This window comes from Colletotrichum karsti (genome assembly GCF_011947395.1).
Source record: "Colletotrichum karsti strain CkLH20 chromosome Unknown Scaffold29, whole genome shotgun sequence".
NCBI lineage: Eukaryota > Fungi > Ascomycota > Sordariomycetes > Glomerellales > Glomerellaceae > Colletotrichum > Colletotrichum karsti.
The window spans coordinates 546,385-566,243 of record NW_024065929.1 but is presented as its reverse complement, the minus strand read 5'-3'; the positions used below and the strand labels follow the sequence as shown (position 1 = coordinate 566,243).

Genomic DNA, 19,859 nt, shown 5'->3' with positions numbered 1-19,859 from the left:
CCTCGATTTCATTGGCGGCATGTGTGCGTCTCAATGTTTACGCCATTGCCCTGAACGGCAACCGAGGGGTCGGTTCACCAGCAACCAGCGCTGCCCTGTTGATGTCAACTCTCCCCCTCACTGGCTCCCCGCCCCTTCCTTATCCCCTGTAACCGTAACCGACTCTCGTCCCCTGTCCAGTAAAACGTCAGCGCCCTCCAGCACCCAAAACAGCGGGATTACGTAAGATGGAGATGGTAAGCGAGGCACAGACCACATCTTTTAGCCCTCCACCTGAGGAAAATCGTCCGTCCCAACTCGGAAAAGCTTGGTTTGGCTGAATAAGTCGCTGTCCGCCTGTCATTGGCTGATTTTCACCCCGCGAACTCCGAACATCACCCGCGCTGCCGTTCAGGAACCCGTTCGCGACGCCGGCTTGATTGGCTGGCCTGGTCGCGCCACTCATCGCGGTGAGCCGGGGTGAAACACCCGTACACCTCAGGTGAAGGCGGCGGCCGTGGCCTCGTTGGTCCGTAATTTACGGTCGACTTTGAGATGCATCTAGGCAAACATTTTCATGTCGACAGGAGATCAAGAGCATGATGTGAAAGCTAAAGCTCACGGTGTCACGAAACGTATGTCTGTTCCCGAGGTCTATTGATGCGCCTCTGTAGCTCGTCTACGTTAATCGATACTCGTAGGGCTATCCGCAGATGCTCCCAGCTCGGTCCTTCTGTCTGTATTCGGCGCATTGCATCCACGTCCGCCTCGCTGCCACCGAGGCAATGCCGCCACCGTACCATGGTATGTGTGTCAAGAAAAATATGAAATGACGAAACAACCCTCCCAGCCCTGCCACCGAATCTATTGGCCATGCCCATAGCCCATCCCAAATCATGCGTGTTGCCCCCAAAAGCCGGCTGTCATTACGGATCCGTCAGTCGTCAGGTCAAACCCACTCCTAGTCCTCGATGAACTCAATCATGACTGTCCCCTGCTTAAGACCGGCCTCAGCAATGGTCTTATCCAACTCGGCCGTCAAATCTTGACCCTGTGGCATGCGCTTCAGCTCGAACTCGATGCCGCCCTTGCCCTCCAGGGGCTCCGCCTTGAGCCACTCGTAGATGCGTCTGACCGGGTCAAACACGTTGAACCGCCTGATGACACGTCCTGTCGGGTGGCGGAACTGTATCCGCGTCGTCGTCGCCGGGTTGTTCTCCGGTTCCGTGTGGGGCTTGTCGCTTGCAATCGTGGTCCAGATACTTGGCGGGGCTGACGTCTCTGCCGCGGGAGTAGAAGCTTCGTCCGCGGGGGCCTTGCCCTTTTCGCTGGAAGAGTCCGACTTTGTGAGCGCGTCAGGATCGACGACGCCGGCCTTGGGCTTGGCATCGCTGCTGCTGCCACCGTTGGACGTCTGCAAGCTGTTCTGGAGCGCCATCTCCAGCATCTCCTCCTCCGTCATGCGATCCACGTCCACCGTCTTGGGTCTCGGCGCCGACTGATCCGCCACAGGGTTCTTGCTGTTGGCGGCTAGGCTGTAGCGGTCCAGGAACTCGGCCAGCTGGGCGTGGAAGTCGGAGGCGCTGGGGAACGGCCGTCCGCTCCAGACCTTGACCTGCTCTCCCGTCCTCGGGTCGATGATGGCGACGTGGGGGTAGTTGTCGGGGTTCTCTTGGGCACCGTGGTGGAAGTAGAAGGTGACGTACTGCTGCGCCGACACGGAGTCCTTGTCGTACTGAAGGAAGATGAAGCTTTCGGCCAGCAGTTGTCGGATGGCGGCGTCTTTCCAGATGTCGCGGTTAAGGGCCTGGCAGTTGAAGTCGCTCATGTCCTGGAGGTTAACCAAGATCCATTTCTTCTCGTCTTTGCCTTCCTGTCTTGCCTCATCCCAGTCCAGTCTCGACATGATATCGTAAGGTGGGCGGAAGAGCTCCGCGAGTCTCTGCGCACGGGAAGCGCCCTCTGATGTGGCCGGCTGCTGAGGCGTTGAGCCGTCGTCGTCCCAGATCGACAGGTTGTGACTGAAGGGACCTCCTCTACCACCTGTGAAAGCAGTGTTAGTATGTGGATCCTCGGGAGGGCAGCCATGGGAAATCGCCTACCTCTTCCTGCTCTTGCTGCCTCGCGTTGCCTCATCTGTGCCCGAATGATGCTGTCCATATCCATGCCCATGCCATCATCGGCATCGTAACCTCCAACCAACGTCTCCGTGGTTCTGGCGATGGGCGATCTAACCTCATCGTGGGCAGCACCCCCTCCACCGGCACCACCACCGGCACCACTTCCGTACAGCTCTTCTTGTAGTCTCTGGGCCATGGCGGCATCTTCCTCTTCCTGTGCCTTCTGTGCGATGGCCGTGGCCTGGGCATGCGCATCAACCTCGGCGGCGCGCGCAGCAACCTCGTCGTCGTCCTTAAAATCATCCTTGACGAAGAGACCGTCGTCGTCGTCGTACATGGCGGTGTCTTCGTCGTCATCGCTGTCAAGGTGGATGACCCCGCTGTTGTCCTGTCTTCCAATGTTCGGTCGAGTGCTCGCGGGTACGGGAGGTGCTGCGGAACTGCTGGCGGCAGGCGCAGCGTTGAAGCTGTTCTGGATGTCGGGGTTCTCGAAGAAGAGCTGGATGGCGGCCTCAAGATTATTGTTGGCCATCTCGAGGAAGCCGCGAGCCACCTCGGGGCTGGCCGCCGTGATGGCGACGAAGTTGCTAATGTCCCCGTCCATGGTGGCGGTGTTTGGGTTTTCTCGTCTCTGCTGTGCGAGACGACGCTAGGCAGAGGAAATCAACGTCAAATAGTATTTTTTCGCGGGAGGCGGTCAGAGAGGTGACGTTGGCGAAGTGCACCGCAGAAAGAAAGGGCTTCGGAGACTGGAAGGCGATGGCACCTCTGCCCCACCTTCAGCCGAATGTGCTGGGCGTGGGTTTCTGGCCCAAGGCGAGGGGCACTTCTAGGCCTGGGCTGTCCGTGGTTTCGTTTGGATTGGGGGAAGCTGCTTGGTTCGCCCCTTCGACAAGGATATAAAAGGTGCTGCTTCGAATGATCAAAGAATTCCCAAGGTTTGATCCTCCGGGTGAATAAAGAAAAGGGGTGCGCGCCACGGATTCACGTCATGGATGGTGTTTGATGTTGGGTGTTGTTTTTGGTGAGGTGCAGGTGCTCTTGCAAGTTGCTGAATGCGCTGTCGCTGCCGAATCAGTGCTCCTCTGAAGGCGCCAACTCAGTGACGCAACCGCCGCCAGCCAGGTCGCGTCCCCGGATTGACCTGCCTTACGTAAGACATCTTAGATAAGCAGACTTGGGCACCTCAGTTTTCCTTACGGCCGCTCGGGCCATGTCCGGTCTCCGCGGTGCAGACCTGGAGTACGGGCAATTCCGGCTGTTTTTGCGGCTTTTGACTGTTGACAACCTAAGCAACTTTGAACCTCGGAGAAACTCGATTTTTTTTTAATTCTCTCCTAAAACCTCCACCTTCTGAACCTCCTTCGTCCTCTCTAATACGCCTCAATTGCCGCCGCCCAAGATGCTTTCCCGAGGATCCGCCCGCACCGCGCAGGTACGTTTGCTTTACTACTATGTTAGCCGAGGTGTTGCGTTCTTTCTGCGCTTATCGCGGGTCTATGGTGAAGGGGGGGAAGAGAGAACAACAGAACAACATCGTGAAGTCGAGATGACGGCAATGGGTCGCATATCGACTGGCCGTACACTCGGGCACACACAATTAGACCTGCGCCTGGCCTGGACACACTACTACAATGGCTAGACGTACACACAGACATGGCTGACAATCCTCCTACCCCAGATCCTGCGCACCGCGCAGCCTGCCCGCGCCTACGCCACCGTCGGCTCCGACATCTTCAAGCCCACCAAGTTCGGCGGCAAGTACACCGTCACCCTGATCCCCGGTGACGGTATCGGTGCCGAGGTCGCCGAGAGCGTCAAGACCATCTTCAAGGCCGACAACGTCCCCATCGAGTGGGAGCAGGTCGAGGTGTCCGGCCTCAACACCACCTCTCCCGAGCGCACCGAGGACCTCTTCCGCGAGTCCGTCGCCTCCCTCCGCCGCAACAAGCTCGGCCTCAAGGGCATCCTGCACACCCCCATCGAGCGCTCCGGCCACCAGTCCTTCAACGTCGCCATGCGCCAGGAGCTCGACATCTACGCCTCCATCTCCCTCATCAAGAACATCCCCGGCTACCAGACCCGCCACGAGAACGTCGACCTCGCCATCATCCGCGAGAACACCGAGGGCGAGTACTCCGGCCTCGAGCACCAGTCCGTCCCCGGCGTCGTCGAGAGCTTGAAGATCATCACCCGCGCCAAGTCGGAGCGCATCGCCAAGTTCGCCTTCAACTTCGCCCTCGCCAACAACCGCAAGAAGGTCACCTGCATCCACAAGGCCAACATCATGAAGCTCGCCGACGGCCTCTTCCGCTCCACCTTCCACCGCGTCGCCAACGACTACCCCACCCTCGAGGTCAACGACATGATTGTCGACAACGCCTCCATGCAGGCCGTCAGCAGACCCCAGCAATTCGACGTCATGGTCATGCCCAACCTGTACGGTGGCATCCTGTCCAACATCGGCGCCGCCCTCGTCGGTGGTGCCGGTATCGTTCCCGGCTGCAACATGGGCCGCGACGTCGCCGTCTTCGAGCCCGGTTGCCGTCACGTCGGTCTCGACATCAAGGGCAAGGACCAGGCCAACCCCACCGCCCTGATCCTCTCCGGTTCCATGCTCCTCCGCCACCTTGGTCTCGACGACCACGCCAACCGCATCTCCCAGGCCATCTACGGCGTCATTGCCGACGGGTACGTCCAACACGCGATTCCTGGTGTCACACCCGTCATCCGCTAACAACCATACAGCAAGGTCCGCACCCGTGACATGGGCGGCGACGCCACCACCCACCAGTTCACCAAGGCCATCCTCGACAAGATGGACACCTTGTAAAATACGCTGTTTTTATGAAATTAGACCGCGTCGGTGGTATCATACCCACCCCCCGTCTCGACCCTTACGCAAGGGCTACTACATCGAGTCCAAGTCACAGGGGAGCTTGGTAAGTTCGAGGAAACGGTTGGCGCCGAGGTGTAGGTTGCGTATTTGTCTATAAGCTATACAGTATCTTAGCATAGCGCGAGGATGGCCTATTAGATTTTCTCTGTTTTTTTGCCAATATCACCACAAACGATAAAATTTGAACACAGTTTATTCATATGAGCAAGTCTATGGGGTATCTCGTGACCCCGCGGGTGATTTCCAGACACCCACCACCTAAAACCAACAGTTTGTCCTCGTCCTCCTCCACCATCCCCCTACTTATTCAGCTCTCCCAAGATTTCCTTAAGATGCCTCTGCACTTCCAAAGACCTCTCCGCCGCGAGCATCTTGTTCACCGTCTCCGTGAACCCCTTCCTGTCGTCCGCCGCCACCGGGAACACCCCGCGTTGAATCGCCTCGAATACCTGACCGAGAGCGTGCACCCGCATCGTCCGCTGCGCCTCGGTGCCGTTATCGGGCTCCTCGAGGTCGAGGCTCTTGAGGTACGCGAAGGCAACCTCCCTGTCTCCGGGGGTCTCCGTCTTGGGGGTATTCTTCATCAGGTCCCGGACGCACTCGTACCACACCTCGCGCTTGATGGCCGCGAAGTGGGGGCTCGAGAGGTACGGCTTGAGCAGCTCGAGGATCTTCTTCGTCACCGCGCCGGGGTTCTCCTTCATCTGAGGACGGTTGTAACCCCTTGCGACGGCCTCGATTCCATTGACGGCCGCCTTCCGCGTCTTATCCCCGGACCCGTCGACGTCCATCCTGTCCTCGTCGAGCATGTCGTCCAACACGCCACTGACGATCGTCGAAATGTCCTCGAGCATGTCCTTATCCTCACGCTGCTCGGCGAACTTCCACAGCGCCTTGAACGCGTGCGGTCGGTAATCCTCGTTGTTGCGCTTGGCCTCGCGGATCGCGATCTTGTACTGCTGCGCGGCGACGGCCGAGTCGTTCTTCCAGAGACTCTGTCCCTTGCCGACGAACTGGGGGTACGATTCCAGGAGCTTCTCCTTCCCGGGGAACGTCTTCACCGCGAGGGCCTTGTCGAAGATGGGCCAGATGACCTTCAGGTTCGCGTCCGAGATCTGTCCGGTGGCGTCGCTGGAGCCGACGACGGCCTTGACCATCGCCGCTATGGTGAAGGACGCCGTGTGCTGCAGGTTCCACCTCGGCGCCTCGAGACCCCGCTTCACGAACTCGACGATCTCGGGGACGTACCGCGCGACGGTGCGCGAGCTGCACCCGTGCTGGCTCCAGACCTCGTCGAAGCACTTGCGCGTGTAGTCGTCCGTGTCGTGGAGGCCCATGTAGGTGAACGGGACGAACTTGGCCGCGAGGCGGTTGAAGTGATCCGGCGCGAGCTTCGAGACGCCGAGCACGACGTCCGCGACCTTGGCGCGGCGCGTCTCGTCCTCGCTGCCGAAGTAGAGCTCGACCATCCTGTCCGCGAGCCTCTCCTTGGACGCGTCCGGGACGATGCGCATCAGGTAGCCCACGGCGCGCGCGTAGCCCTTGCTGACCTCGTCGTTGCGGTCCAGCGCCTGCTTCTCCATCAGCTGCATGAACCGCGACGAGACGGGCGTGAAGTCGACGGCGTGGCGCATGACCAGGTCGCCGATCAGCCTCGCGCAGGCGATCTTGGTCGGCATGCCGATGGCGGTCTTGATGATCTCCTCCAGCTTCGGCGCGAGCTGCTTCATGCCGTCGGCGTCGAGCTGCCGCAGGCAGTTGTCGATGGCCTCGGAGATGGGCGACTGGTTGACCCACCGGGCGCGCAGCTTGTCGAGCTGGTCGCGCGAGTCTTCGCTGACCTTCTGGTAGGCGTAGTTGATCTGCTCGGGCTCGATGGTGCTGTGCAGGCCGAGCAGGGGCGGGATGAAGTCCACGATGAAGGGCTTCAGGTTAGGACCGCCCTTCTTGGTGATGTCGATGATGGTCTTGAGGGAGAACATCTTCACCTCGTCGACGCCGCTCTCCAGGCCGCTGGGCGAGAGGAGGAAGCGGAGGGCCTGCTTGAGCATGGCCTGCGCCGACGAGGACGATCCGCCCTCCTCGAGCTGGCGCACGATCGTGTTGGTGAGACCCATGCAGAGCTTCAACGCCGTCTCGCGGACGGAACCCTTGACGTCGTCGAGGACCTTCAAAGCCGCGGTCCAGATCTCCGCGTAGTACCGCTCGTACTTGTTGAACGGCTGCCCCGAGATGAGGTCGGAAATAGCGCCGCAACTCGCCTGCCGCACGCGCCACTCCTTGCCGAGGATGTTCTTCAACAGGTCTTGCATGATGGCGTCGAAGTGGACGCCGATCGTCTCGTTCGGGTTCTTGACCAGAGCCTTCCAGATGTCGTCCATGGACCGCTGGACGTTGGAGTTGGGGTCGAAGCGGTAGCGGAAGAGCTTGGGGTACAGCTTCGGATCGACCTCTGACTCGGAGAGGATGTTGCTCAGGCCGAACCTGCCAAAGGCAGAACGTGTCGACCAGGTCGCCGCGTTGGTCGCCAGAGACATGAATTTGTAGACCAAGCTCTGGTCGCCGACTTCGTTGGCCAGGCTGACGATGTCCTTGTACGAAGTAACGGACTTGCCCTCGCCGGTAGGCAGAGCGCCGGGCTCGAACAACTCCGTCTCCTCTTCGACCTTGATCTGGGTGCTGTTTCCGGTGAAAGCAGACACCAAGTCTCTGACAAGGTCCTGCTTCAGTCCCTCATCGCCCTTCTCATACACCAACGACAGTCCCCGAGAAGCGGTCTCTTGCACGAGCTCGTCCCTGGCGCTGAGCAGTCTCATGAAAGCGGCCTGGGCCTCCCGGAGGCGAGACTGGACTTCGTTGAGGTGTCCGCAGTACTGAACGACGCAGAACAGCCAGATGCCGGACGCCTTGAGGAGGGAGGGCTTGGTGGTCTTACAGTCCTTGAAGAGCTTGTCCAGCACGGCAGTGATTCTCACGCTCCGTTTCTCCTTCTTCCACGGACCAGCGGGTGCGTCCACATTCATCGTGAGCTTGACAAAGTCGGAGTCCCAGCAGGCGATAGCGGCGGTGATGGCCTCGCCGACGGTGAACTGGATCTCGGTCTCGCGCCTGGTGTGGAGGCTGAACAGCGCGCGAAGGACGTTGTCAATGCCAGAGGTCTTGCTAGACGGGTACAGAAGACCGTCTTCTGGAGTAGCCTCTTCCTTGGGCTCGTTAAATGCCAGAGCAAGGCGGCCGAGGGCGAAGATGGCCTTGTCGCTGCCTGCCGCAGCCTTTTCTCCGAGTCTCTCAATCACGTAGTCCGCTGTGAGGTTGTTAACGTTGTCGGGGATGTACTGTGAGAGACCGGCGGTCCAGAGCTCGGCGTAGCAGTCGAGAATGGCGTCCTCCAGCGACGGACGATGGTGGCTCTTGTCCATGAGCAGCTTGGGCGGCAGGTGAGTATCGGCCGGGATCGGGAGGCCGTAGTACACCGCTCTAGAGAAGATGTGTCCGAAAGCTTGTATGGATCCCTCCACAGCATTCGCGTGCGACCCAACAGAGTTCTCCCACGTAAAGATCATAGTCTTGAGGTTTCGCAGGAATTCCTGGATCTGCTGGTTCCTCGCTTGCTTCGCTGCAACCTCGTCAGGGAAGTCCAAGTCCGCCTTGTTAAGGGGATGAGGGATCAGGATGCCGCAAGTCTGTGCCGCGAGGAAGCGGATGTGGCGGTTGTTGTTCCGGGTGCAGGACTGCATGAGATGCGCATAGCTGGCAACGTGGTTGATGCAGGCCGAGGGGGCGAGCGCGGCGATGTCGACGAGGGACCTCAGGCAGCTCTCAACGATGGGATTCGCTCCCTCCTTGTTCTTGAGGCGCACGCCGTCGAAGCAGATCTTGATCAGGAGTGAGGCGTTCGCTTCGTCGATGGAACGGAGGTAAGCGCGGATCTTATCGCGCGTCTTGATGTCGTTTCGGACTTGAGTGTCGAGGTGCTCCGCCCAGCCTGGTACAAGGGGGAAGTCAGGCAGAGCGGCGACGAACATTGCCCTTTTGACGTACTCCACGGCCACGGGGTACGCGAAGAGCTTCTCGCCTTCGAAGTTCTGGATCGTCGCCTCGTCGTCGAACTCCATATGGTACTTCTTCGGGGTTGTAAAGTCGTCGCTGGTGAAGTCGTCGGTGATCTTCTGGCAGAAGAAGTAGGTCATGAGCTTGATCCAGTCCGGCATCTTGTGGTCCTCGCCATCGCGGTATGTCCACGGATCCAGGCCCTTGCGGCCTTCCTCGACAACTTCAGTCCGCTCACCCACGCGTCCGGCAATGGCGAGAATGTCGATCCATCTACCGCGCTCGTCCCACGATGCTATGGTCTGGTTCGCCCACTTAACGGCCGAGAAGCGCGCACTACGCACCGCGGGGGCGTCCTCTGACAGGTTCATGTAGTGAAGCAGCAAGGAAATGAGGTTGGCCATGCCGCTGCCTCGTCCATCGCCGCTGACAGTCGCCGTTTGGAAGCTTCTGGTCAATCCCGACAGCGAGCCCTCGATGTTAACAACCGCCTCATTTGTGGGATCTTCTGAGAGGGAGCGGAAGAGCCATCCGACGAGATGAACGCGGTCTTGGACAGATAAGGGACTGTTCATGCCGAGCGATCCAAGGAGATCGTACGCCATGGCACGAAGTGTCTCCTCATCTGCGGATAACGTCCTTGGTACCGGCCAGCCTTGGTCCTCAACGTATGTGCGCATCATGTCAATGAGTTTAGATCCGACCGTAAACGGAGCCAGGGTAGGGCCTTGCGTCGCGGTCCAGTTGATGAAGTAGAAGAGGGCCTTGTGAAGCTTGTTGCGCTCGAGGCCGCTCGCCGCTTGGAGATGTGAGGGTGTATTTGACGAACTCTCTGTTCCAAAGTCAAGAGTGACGACAGCGTGTATGCGGTCATGCATAGTTGTCGCAAGCTTCGACTTGGAAAGAAGACCGAGAATTCGGATGCGATGCGGTGCGGGGAGTCTGGCGTGGGCGCTGTATAACTCGTCGACAATCTCCTTCTTCTCGAAGTCGATTGTCATTCTCTTCAGGATGTCCTCGCCGACTTGTGAAACCTGGTAATCAGGGCTTGCCGCGGCTGAGAGCGCGGGCAGAAGCCTCTCCTCATCCTTGAAGGCGCCGCTCGCAAGCAGCTGTGCGATCTTCCGTCGGAGGTCCTGCATCTTCTGAAAAGCGGGAGCGGTGTCCTTCTGCTCGGGTCTGAGAAACTCGAGGTCCTCTGAGGTGAGTGCAGGGTTAAGCCTCTCAAAGTCTTGACGGCTGGGGTTCGAGTTTCCGGGAATCCTCAAGAGGAGCACCTTTCCGAGCCATTTGGCGATGAACGCAGCATCGGCATCGTCGGTCAGGCCGCTAGCCTCGCAGAATGCCATGTCCTCCTCACTACCGCGGGATGGTACTTTGATGTCGGGGAGAATCTTCAAGAGGACATTGAACATGGATGGCTGGGTCGCTCCTTGTGACGATGAGGAGATGCCCTTGGCGACCTTGCTGACGAGGGCGCGGCGGTCGTAGTCTTCCATGCGACCGATGCTGTGTTGGATGAATGACATGTCAAGCATACGAAGAATTGGCGCTGTGCTCTTCTGGTACTGGTCGATGAGAGCCTCAACGGGTAAGATGATGCTATCGCCACTGTCAGTCTGGCCACATCTCAAGAGAGCAGACGGCGGCATACCTCGGGTGCATAATCAACGTCTTCAACTTGGAAGCGAACTGAATGACCTGTCGAAAATGTGAGCCTCAATTCAATCGTCATGAACTCAGGGGCACTCACCTCATTGCGGACTGATGCATGCTCGCTCGTGGCCTTCAGCAGCAGAGCACACAGGTACTTCTTGAGCAGTTCGTTGAGCTTGTCCTCCTTGTTCGAGGCCTCGAGGATCCGGATTTGAACCGTCCCCACGAGCCTCTTCTCCCGCGCCTCGGGAGATTCGCCCGACATGTTCAAAGAGCTGTCGCGACGACGATGATGTGTTGTAGAAGGTCGATGATGAAGGGAAGAGTGGTGTGGGGGTACAAATACGGGTTCGGGTACATGTACCACGTCGCTGGTTTAGGCGGTGATGTACCTGACGTGGCTGGTGTACGTGCTGTGGCCAAGTCGACGTTGCTTCCGGCTGCCTGTCTCCGTAAGGTGCCGCGTGAGCTGGATGAATAAGCTGGATCTGAAGGGTTCCAGAAATCCCACAGCGGCGGCGGCAAGGATCCGTTCTGGCGGATGTTCGGGGGTGGCTGTTCTCCGAAACCAGCTTAGCGAGCTGATGCGGAGACTGTTTGCGCGCCGCCGAGACAGCTTGACGCTTCGGGTTTCCTCGAGTCAGTCAAGTATCTTGGAAGCTGAAGCTGTTGCAAAATATCAAGCTTGAATAGGCTGTATTGGATTGGAGAGGGAGTAGAAGTGGTAATGGTAAGAGTTGGAAGAAAGGTTGAGTTTGGCTGAGAGATAAGGTTGGCCAGGGTGTCTGGGTCACTGAGGGCGGGTGCTGATTTCATTCAAGGCGAGAGCCATCGCCACAAAGGCGGGTGCGCTCGCCATATTTAACAAGTGCATTAACAAGTACGCATGTAATGACATCTCCGAGTGACTGTTGGGAATTGGTTTTGAGGCGAGAGTTATCCTCATAGACGACATACGGGTGCCCACGCTCATTTATGTTAGTTGCTTCCAACAGTACTTAGCTTCACTAACAGGTTTATTCTATTTGAGGCGGGTGCCATTATCACAAAGGCGGGTGCACTCGCCCTTGTTGAGTGACAGCCACTTTGTTTACCATAAGCCAGAGACGCATGAGATAGCAGCTCTTAGTTGTAGAGTTTCTTCTCAATCACAGCAAGATTCACACTCACTAAGAGCGGCCCACGTTGTTGAAGTCCCTCATTTCTGATGAGTTGATAACCCAGCCTTATTCAAGTGATGTCTGCTAGATCTAGACCTATTGGGTAATACCTCTTCATAACGAAGGTTCTTTTGCTCAGGGCATGATCAATCCTCACTGGGGGTGGGTGCACTCACTCTGTATTATGGACGCTGGATAATGTAGCAACTCTTAGTTAATTCGAAGTTGAGAGGTCCTTTTCTTTAGTGTGAGGGTCATCCTCCCAGAGGGTGGGTTCAATGCCCTCCTTCACGCCTCACTTTCCTGCTTACTGACTCTGTTTGGGAAGTGAGATTTATCCTTAGACTCTGAAGTTTATTTTTATTTAGATAAGAATTAAAGTGAATTACATAAAGCGGATGAAGTCATGTTGTATAACTTCCGGTTTGATATCAAAAGTAACGTTCATAGAAGAAATGAGGACATCGCGAGCTACGAAAAAAAAAACTCGTATCAAGCAACACCTTGAGAATAACTTTCCACATATGACGCGATATAAGTGCAATACCCAGCACTCAACACAATGAGAGTTTATAAGCCCCATGGATATATGAAAGTAACGTTCATATTTACCCCCAAGAAACAAATCCGAGTGCCTTAAAATCCATTCTTCATCCAAGATGAGAACGACCCGTCTCTACGGTGGCTACAATCTAATTTCAGTACAATAGTTCTCGACTAGTATCAAATGTCTGAGTTTGAACTTTGCGCAGACTCAACGGAGAATAAGCCAATTCATAGTAATTCAAAACGGCTCTCTTAACGGCTTCTTCCAATTTTCTTCCATACGTGGTGTCACTGGACTGATCAATTGTAAGCCGAGTCTACTATTCCGACAACGTCCTTCCTGCGCGCACTTCGATAGTCCTCATTGCTTCTGCCGCTGTGAGCGCAATTTCTCTCGTCTCTGCACTCAGACCAGACCCCTCCTTTCCGAGTTCCTCGAATCGTTCAATCCAGAAGCCCCATCGTTGAAGGCACATTGTTTCAGGTCCTCGGTACAACGGACCTGCTTCGATGTATTGCGCCCCATTGTCGATGTAGCCGACGTTCTCTTGCGCCCACGTCAGGAGAGGCTTGGCCGCGTGAGTGATCCATAAACAGGCGATCTGCATTCTGCAATCTGCGATTCCGGGAATCGTACTCTGCTCCTCCTCCTCGAGCGCCAGGCTAATGGCCCGCATCGCCTCTCCGTAGGCGCTGGCTGCCAAGCCCGCGCCCATAATGCGCGCCGCAAAAGCGGTCGTATTCAACCACCTCTGCGCCGATTTTGGAGTGAACTGTCTTCCTTCTTCATCTATGTATAGAGTGGCATCTATTCCCGACGTTAGATACTTTCATTAGAGGTCGAAACAGTGACAAGACTGACGTACCATTAAAGCACGGATCTAGACACTCAAAGAGGTAAGGCAGGTCTTTCCAAACCCTGGCCTCACTCTTGCGAGTTGTTAGCCGAGGATGATAACCAAAACAAGACGTCGTTGCACACGCAGCGTTGAGTTTAACTGAGCGAATGTACTCACGCCATAGACTTTTGTCTCTCCCTTTGCGCACCGCTGCAGAGCCTGCAGGATACTTATGAGACGTTCTTGTATTTCGGCCGTCGTATCTGGGCTTCGGGCAACGTCCAGAAGAATGTCCCAGATATTCCACAGCCAGTTGTTGGCAGCTTCTTGTTCTTCGAGAGGAGGGCAGAAACCGTCAAGATAGTATGCAACCTCTTCTGCAGCTTCTCGGCTGGGCGAGTACACGCCATAGCTGAGCGTATTGAGGATGAAAACGTCTTGTTCGGAAAACTTTGGTCTGCTTTTGATCTGTTCCAAGTTGAAGAGGCCACTTTCGGTCTGGGAAGAGCCATTCTCATGTGTTCGAGATGGAGTATCTTCTTGGGACTGGAATGAGGCTTCTTGGGCCATTTTTGACATAGATTCCTGTTCCGTCAGGGTCTCCGCCATCCTGCTCGTATGAGAGTGCCGCTTCAGACTGTGAAAAGCCGGGCCCGAAGTGTGAAGATGGACGTCGATTGTTTTGAAAGGTTATTAGAAGACGTTTGTGTGCGCGGGGAAACTGCGCGTGAAAGTATTGAAGATTGAAAGAGTATGTGCTAATGTGACAGGATGATGAGATGATGGTGATAAGATGTTACTTCGCAGCGAAGCGCTGACCCCAATTGTTTTAAGCGCCAGCCCACGGCGGCCTCACGCCTGGCTAACCCACGTGACCCTTTGTGGCGGAGCGTTGCTGTCTTCGGAGACCGATCGATTGACCTTTCCAACCAACAAGTGGGAGGTAGGCGGTTAAAATGCAGCAAAACCAACCGTAATGAACCCTGCTAGGTGTGACCAGACAGACACCCCGGGTCAAGGATGCTTCACCATATGCCATATTCCCAAGGTAAGCCTATTTAACGCGCAAGCGCTCGGGAGATGGCCGTTCTGTTATCTGGAACTCCAGAATGACTAGACCACTGCGAGAGCTTCCTGAAACTCGGCGCCAAAGTCTGTGAAAATAGGATTTTCCCTCGTTTGGTTACTTCACGATCAGGCGCTTGGGAACTGTTGGATCGGTCGCCTAAAATCTGGCGGCTGTCTATGGATCGTTTCAAGACAACTTCAGTCTGGACTGGCCTTTCGCGGCACGCGGCCAAATGGGGCCTTTTCCGAGCAGAAACTGGTGAAACTGCGGCCAAGTGGCGTAGCGTGAGTTGAAGAGAAATACATACTTGACTGTTAGAAATTAAGAGCATAAATAGATGTTAGGAATCTCTCAAACATGCCTTCCAACTAGACTCAGCTCATTCTTAGCCGTCTTTCGTTCAAAACCTTCAGTAGCTCACTCAAACCCTGGTGGTTGTAAGCTTCAAAGTCATTCACACAGAACTTCCTTCCATTTGACACCATCCCTCGAGCCTTACACCTTTTCGACAATTTGAACCTACTGTCACTTATCATTTATTCATTCACTATGGGCATCTTTTCTCGCTTCTCCAGACGCGGCACAGGCTCATCTACAGCCTCTGAGACCCGATCACCTGCTTCCCCGACTCAACGAACTCGGGGCGCGAAAATCGAAACTTTCCAAGCGGACCGTCCACACCAGGGTTATGCGGGCGATCCACAAGACATGGACCATCCAGAATTCACAAGAACCGGTTCCTACGTAAGAGCCACTCTCCATATGGGCATCAGGGGCACGCAACCTACACTGCTTGGAGTTCCAGTCTATGTTGCTTCGCGAGATACAATCACTAACTCCCTTCCGCCCAAACACCAGTATCAAAGCGGGACCGACGATGAACCGAACTACAAGTATCTCCAAGCGTCCGACGTGAGACGCCAGGTTCAGCAGGCGCCGGTAGAAAACAGATCGGTTGGCAAATACCCTAATCCGTATTACAATAAGCCGCCTCAACCCTTGGTTGCGACGCCACCTTGGAGCGAGTTCCCGATAGCCCCGAGCCCGAGAGATGCGTCTCGTCCTGCCGGTAATTTTGTTGGCCAAGGCCCCCCTGGGCCAATTAGAGCCCTCTACAACAACAGAGACAGGACTGTTTTTGACGTGGCCTACCACGACAAAACCAGGAAGCCTGGGCCGCCCGCATTGGGCAAAAAGAATGCTCACAATCCCTACAGTCTGGCGAAGTATCATCCGGCCCCAACTTACACTGATACCAGCAGTGTGAGGCGCTGAAGGTTGTTTGTCTAGTACGGGGTTGGACGTTTTTTGTTAGGTGGGAAAGAGATGTCGAGATTCGACTGATGTTTGGGGTTTGATTTTGAATCCGCCGGTCGTTGTGGATAAGAAGCTGGAAATTTTGCAAATTGTCTGGAGACTAAGATGTCGTTCTTTGTTTGTTACTGGAGCTATCAAGCGCTCCTATAGTTGAATGTCTTATTTCTCATTTGGTCTACTTACTTACATGTAACGTTCATGAGAACTTCAGAATGGACTGACACGAGAGCTCATTGGTAATGCCGAATTTCAATGAGAATAAGTTTAAATCTTTTAAACTTGAGACGATTCGAACAACGCTCTGGTCTCAGTTCATCAGCTGTGCAAACTATTCATATTTTGGGCTCCTGCGATCAACTCAATTTACCCGCCTGGGTCTCGAAACCAGCCATAGAACAGTGTCGTGAGACACCGATGGTTCCTTTAAGGTGAATCAAGAAAACCTTAATGACCTTCCGAGATGTAAGATAAAAGCATTAAACATCCATGTCTTCAAACAGTCAATCCGCAGGCTAATCGTCTTTTACTAACACACATCGTGCTCCCAGCCTTGGTCGACCCTTCGTAGGAGTAGAAGTCGAAGTTACGTGTAGGTGCTGAGCTCAAGTATGAGCTATATTTCGTCCGGAGTATCTCCGTGAGGTTTCGTCGGCTGAAAGATCCTGATATGCTCCAAGCACGCAACCGCGGGCCCAATTCCTAGCCCCCGTAATGGAGCCTCTTTGGATCGCGTCATTCATTCAAGCCTGTCTTTACGTACTAATATTACCGAAATAACCATGGTTCGGGCCGCTGAAATCCACTTTCCGCAACCTGAAGACGAGGATGACTTAGGCGAATATTGAACTTGAACCAGCGGTGCATTCTATCTTGAACGCGGCTATTTGATCCACGGAAATGCCTTCCTGCATCAACTTGATTCTCTTCTAAAAGAAGCAATTGCTCCATGATCTTGGGTTGAAAGCTACGACAATGCCCTGCTCATGCATGCATTCTTGATGATCAGATTTCACGTCCATACATGTAATGTGATACTACAACTGGATTAATGGAGACTGGAGGGTAATAATATGAACGCTACCAAAAGGCACAATGCCGGTGACCATCTACTTCGGATGTTCATCTTCGGGAGCGGAAGCGGAAGCGGATATTCGCCATGTTGGTGTTGTCTGTTGTCATCGCCAAACCCTGTCTCGCGGCCAGTCGGTCCCCTACTTTGGTACATGAGCGCCGATTGTATCATCTGCCCCTTCAATGTTGAAATCGACATCGGCCCGGAAACAAATGTCACCCCAACCAAATGTCAAAAAGTGAGTTTCCACAATACTCTTGCAGATCTATGTCACTGAAAATCTCATTGGATCGTAAGAGATGTGAATACTGACGGCAAAACACAGTTCATCGTTGGATCCCGACGCAAGTGGAATTCCAGATTAAACATCTTCATTGCCCCTTGCCTTTGAGCTAAGATGGTACCTTTTTATCATACTAACACTTTCGGGTGGAAATCCCGAAAAAACAGAAATCTTGATGGAAAGTCTTGCGTTGTGTATATAATCCATGACATCGCGTGTCTGTCTCCTTCCCCTTGGACGCTGGTCGCATGCAGTCAGGCGGTCGGACCTAGCACCGAAACCTCAACACTACTCGTCAACTTCGGATCGAAACGCCCAGAGCACCGCATCACTACGTGCCAGGTTCAGCCTTACCCGCTAGCGTTCCGCCTCTCCCGTGTCTTGGTACTTGGCGATTCAAATGGGTTGGCGAAAGCCCTTCGGTAATCGCTCTGCGGCGACCGCTCCCGCGTCGAACGGTCAGATCGAGCAGATCTCCAACGGTAACGTGCAGTACGTTGGCGAGAAAGGCGGCAATGATGCGCCGCCGACCTATCAGGATGCTTCTGGAGCTCCCGTCGAGAACAATTCCCCGTTGGGATACTCCGTCGGCCCGGTCACGATTACCCTGCTGAACATCACGATGATGATTGGTGCTGGAATCTACTCAACTCGTACGTCTTTTGCGAGCATCTCTTGAATACGTGTTCAGCGTGAACTATTGCTGACACGGCGAAGCTGCTTCTATCCTGGTGGGAACTGGCTCCGTTGGGGTCAGTTTCGTTTATTGGACTTTGGGTTACCTGGTACGTCATCTGCATGCATCATACTCGGGGACTAAAGCCTGATCAAGTGAGCGACAAGTTACTAACGTTTGATGATATCAGTTATGCATGGCATCTGGAGCCGTCTATCTCGAGTTCACTGCGTACTTTCCTAGTCGATCCGGTTCCGAAGTCGTCTTCCTCGAACAAGCCTATCCTCGTCCCATGTGGCTCTTCCCAACAACATTCGCCGTCCAGAGTGTTATTCTTTCATTCGGCAGTGCCAATGCTACGGGTGAGATGAGTCAAATGGTCAATACAGCGAGCGACTCTATATCTGACATGTGCAATAGTCATGGCGAACTACTTGATTGCCATCTCGGGACATTCGGGCACTGATTGGCAGATCAAAGGCACTGCTTTAGCATGCTACACACTAGCAACCCTGAGTAAGTCTTGTTGTCCACAGTTGACGTGTGGGAGTTTATGCTGACAGCCTGTAGCTCTCGTATTCAATACCAAATATGCCTACTGGTTTTCCAATGGCGTCGGTCTAGTCAAGATTTTCACCTTGCTCTTCGTCATTATCACCGGATTCGTGGTGTTGGGCGGCAACACCAAGGTAGAGAATCCCACTGCCAACTTTAAAGACGCATGGTCTGGTAGCTCATCAGCAACTGCGTACGGGCTTACTACCGCGTTGTACCGCATCATATTCTCGTACGGTGGTTACAACAACGCCTTCAACGTGGCAAACGAGGTCAAGGTACGTGATTTGGTCAACGACTTGAAGTTGTCTCTTGCTGACTTTGAGGTCTTTGCAGAATCCCGTCCGTTCCCTCAAGATCTACGCAACTGCTGCATTGACGACCGTCTACATTCTTTACATGTTCGCCAACGTCGCCTTCTTCGCTGCTGGTAAGCCTCCATGAACAACTCGTTTGAGAAGGCAACACAATTTTAACAGATGCTCCAGTTCCGAGAGAAGAGTTTGAAAACTCTGGACTCACCGTTGCCAGTTTGTTCTTCACGGCGGTGTTTGGCAACACTGGAGCCGTCCGCGGTCTCAACTTTCTGATCGCCTTGGCATCTTTCGGCAACATGATTGCTGTTATCATTGGCTTATCTAGACGCATCAGAGAGTGTGGACGCCAAGGAGTACTGCCATGGACAAGGTTCTGGGTTTCTACTAAACCGTTTGGGACGCCTCTGGGGCCGTATGCGGTTATCTGGTCCCTCACTGCTCTGATGATTCTTGCGGTTCCTGCTGGAGATGCCTTCACCTTCGGTAAGCACCTCAAACCCACTGAGTTATTACGGTTATCGTATGACTAACCAGTAATCAGTGAACGATCTTGCCATCTTCCCTCAAGCTGCCTTCAATTTGGCAATGGCTGTGGGAATCTACATTGTCCGCTGGCGACGAAGCAAACTCAACCTTCCCCAGCCTGAGTTCAGGGCGTGGCATGTGGTGATCATCTTCAACATCTGCATTCAACTCTATCTTCTGATCATGCCCTGGTATCCTCCGGCGGGTGGGCAATATGCTGGTGATGTCAGTTTCTGGTATGCCACTTACGCCGTGACGGGTGTCGGAATGTGAGCAAAACTCTCCCCCAAGTAACATTGCTCTCCACAGAAGCTAACGATATTGAAGTCTTCTTGCTTGCGGGGCGTACTACGGTCTTTGGGCCTTCCTTATTCCAAAGTGGAGGCACTACCAGCTTCGTCAAGAGCTCATCAGCTTCGAAGACGGCGCGCAGAGTAACCAACTTCGGAAGGTGCCTTATGACCAAATCGCCGAGTGGGACGCCACGCATGATGCAGTCGGACGTTTGATCAGCGCCTCCGGCAGCGAGGTTCGGGTTCAAGAAAAGGGTCTGCGAACTTCCTCGGAAGGAAGCAGCTCAGATGCTGGAAAACAAGTTCCGAGCACCGTCAAAGAGAATAGCTACGCTTAAGTGGGAATCTTCCATGTTAGACTCCAATGTTCCTTCGCACAATTGCGACGGAGGGCTCGGCGATTATCATGTCAACTCTTCTCCGAGTCACGACGAACTGGAAGTCCGATTGAGACATAGTGGAGTTCTGAAGACAAATCAAATCAGAAGGTGGTTTTTCTCATG

General features: G+C 54.7%; 5 protein-coding genes across 5 annotated transcripts; 2 read left to right on the top strand and 3 right to left on the bottom strand.

Annotated features, from left to right (window-relative positions):
- Nucleotides 1–940: 940 nt before the first annotated feature.
- CkaCkLH20_08682 (UBX domain-containing protein) lies at nt 941–2,703 on the bottom strand (the record flags this gene model as incomplete). The annotated part of the gene is made up of 2 exons (XM_038891397.1): nt 941–2,022; nt 2,082–2,703. The coding sequence occupies 2 exons, from the start codon at nt 2,701–2,703 to the stop codon at nt 941–943; spliced, it is 1,704 nt and encodes a 567-aa protein (XP_038743409.1).
- A 798-nt stretch (nt 2,704–3,501) lies between these two features.
- Nucleotides 3,502–4,932, top strand: CkaCkLH20_08681 (isocitrate dehydrogenase subunit mitochondrial precursor; the record flags this gene model as incomplete). The annotated part of the gene is made up of 3 exons (XM_038891396.1): nt 3,502–3,534; nt 3,781–4,790; nt 4,848–4,932. The coding sequence occupies 3 exons, from the start codon at nt 3,502–3,504 to the stop codon at nt 4,930–4,932; spliced, it is 1,128 nt and encodes a 375-aa protein (XP_038743408.1).
- Nucleotides 4,933–5,297: 365 nt separating this feature from the next.
- Nucleotides 5,298–10,969, bottom strand: CkaCkLH20_08680 (proteasome component ECM29; the record flags this gene model as incomplete). The annotated part of the gene is made up of 3 exons (XM_038891395.1): nt 5,298–10,650; nt 10,703–10,749; nt 10,802–10,969. 3 exons carry the CDS (start codon nt 10,967–10,969, stop codon nt 5,298–5,300), a joined length of 5,568 nt encoding a protein of 1,855 aa, XP_038743407.1.
- A 1,761-nt stretch (nt 10,970–12,730) lies between these two features.
- On the bottom strand, nt 12,731–13,819 carry CkaCkLH20_08679 (uncharacterized protein; the record flags this gene model as incomplete). Its single annotated transcript, XM_038891394.1, has 3 exons — nt 12,731–13,218; nt 13,277–13,340; nt 13,427–13,819. The coding sequence occupies 3 exons, from the start codon at nt 13,817–13,819 to the stop codon at nt 12,731–12,733; spliced, it is 945 nt and encodes a 314-aa protein (XP_038743406.1).
- A 3,571-nt stretch (nt 13,820–17,390) lies between these two features.
- CkaCkLH20_08678 (high-affinity methionine permease) lies at nt 17,391–19,694 on the top strand (the record flags this gene model as incomplete). Its single annotated transcript, XM_038891393.1, has 9 exons — nt 17,391–17,643; nt 17,708–17,775; nt 17,857–18,028; nt 18,087–18,182; nt 18,237–18,499; nt 18,558–18,651; nt 18,710–19,021; nt 19,080–19,332; nt 19,391–19,694. The coding sequence occupies 9 exons, from the start codon at nt 17,391–17,393 to the stop codon at nt 19,692–19,694; spliced, it is 1,815 nt and encodes a 604-aa protein (XP_038743405.1).
- Nucleotides 19,695–19,859: the final 165 nt, after the last annotated feature.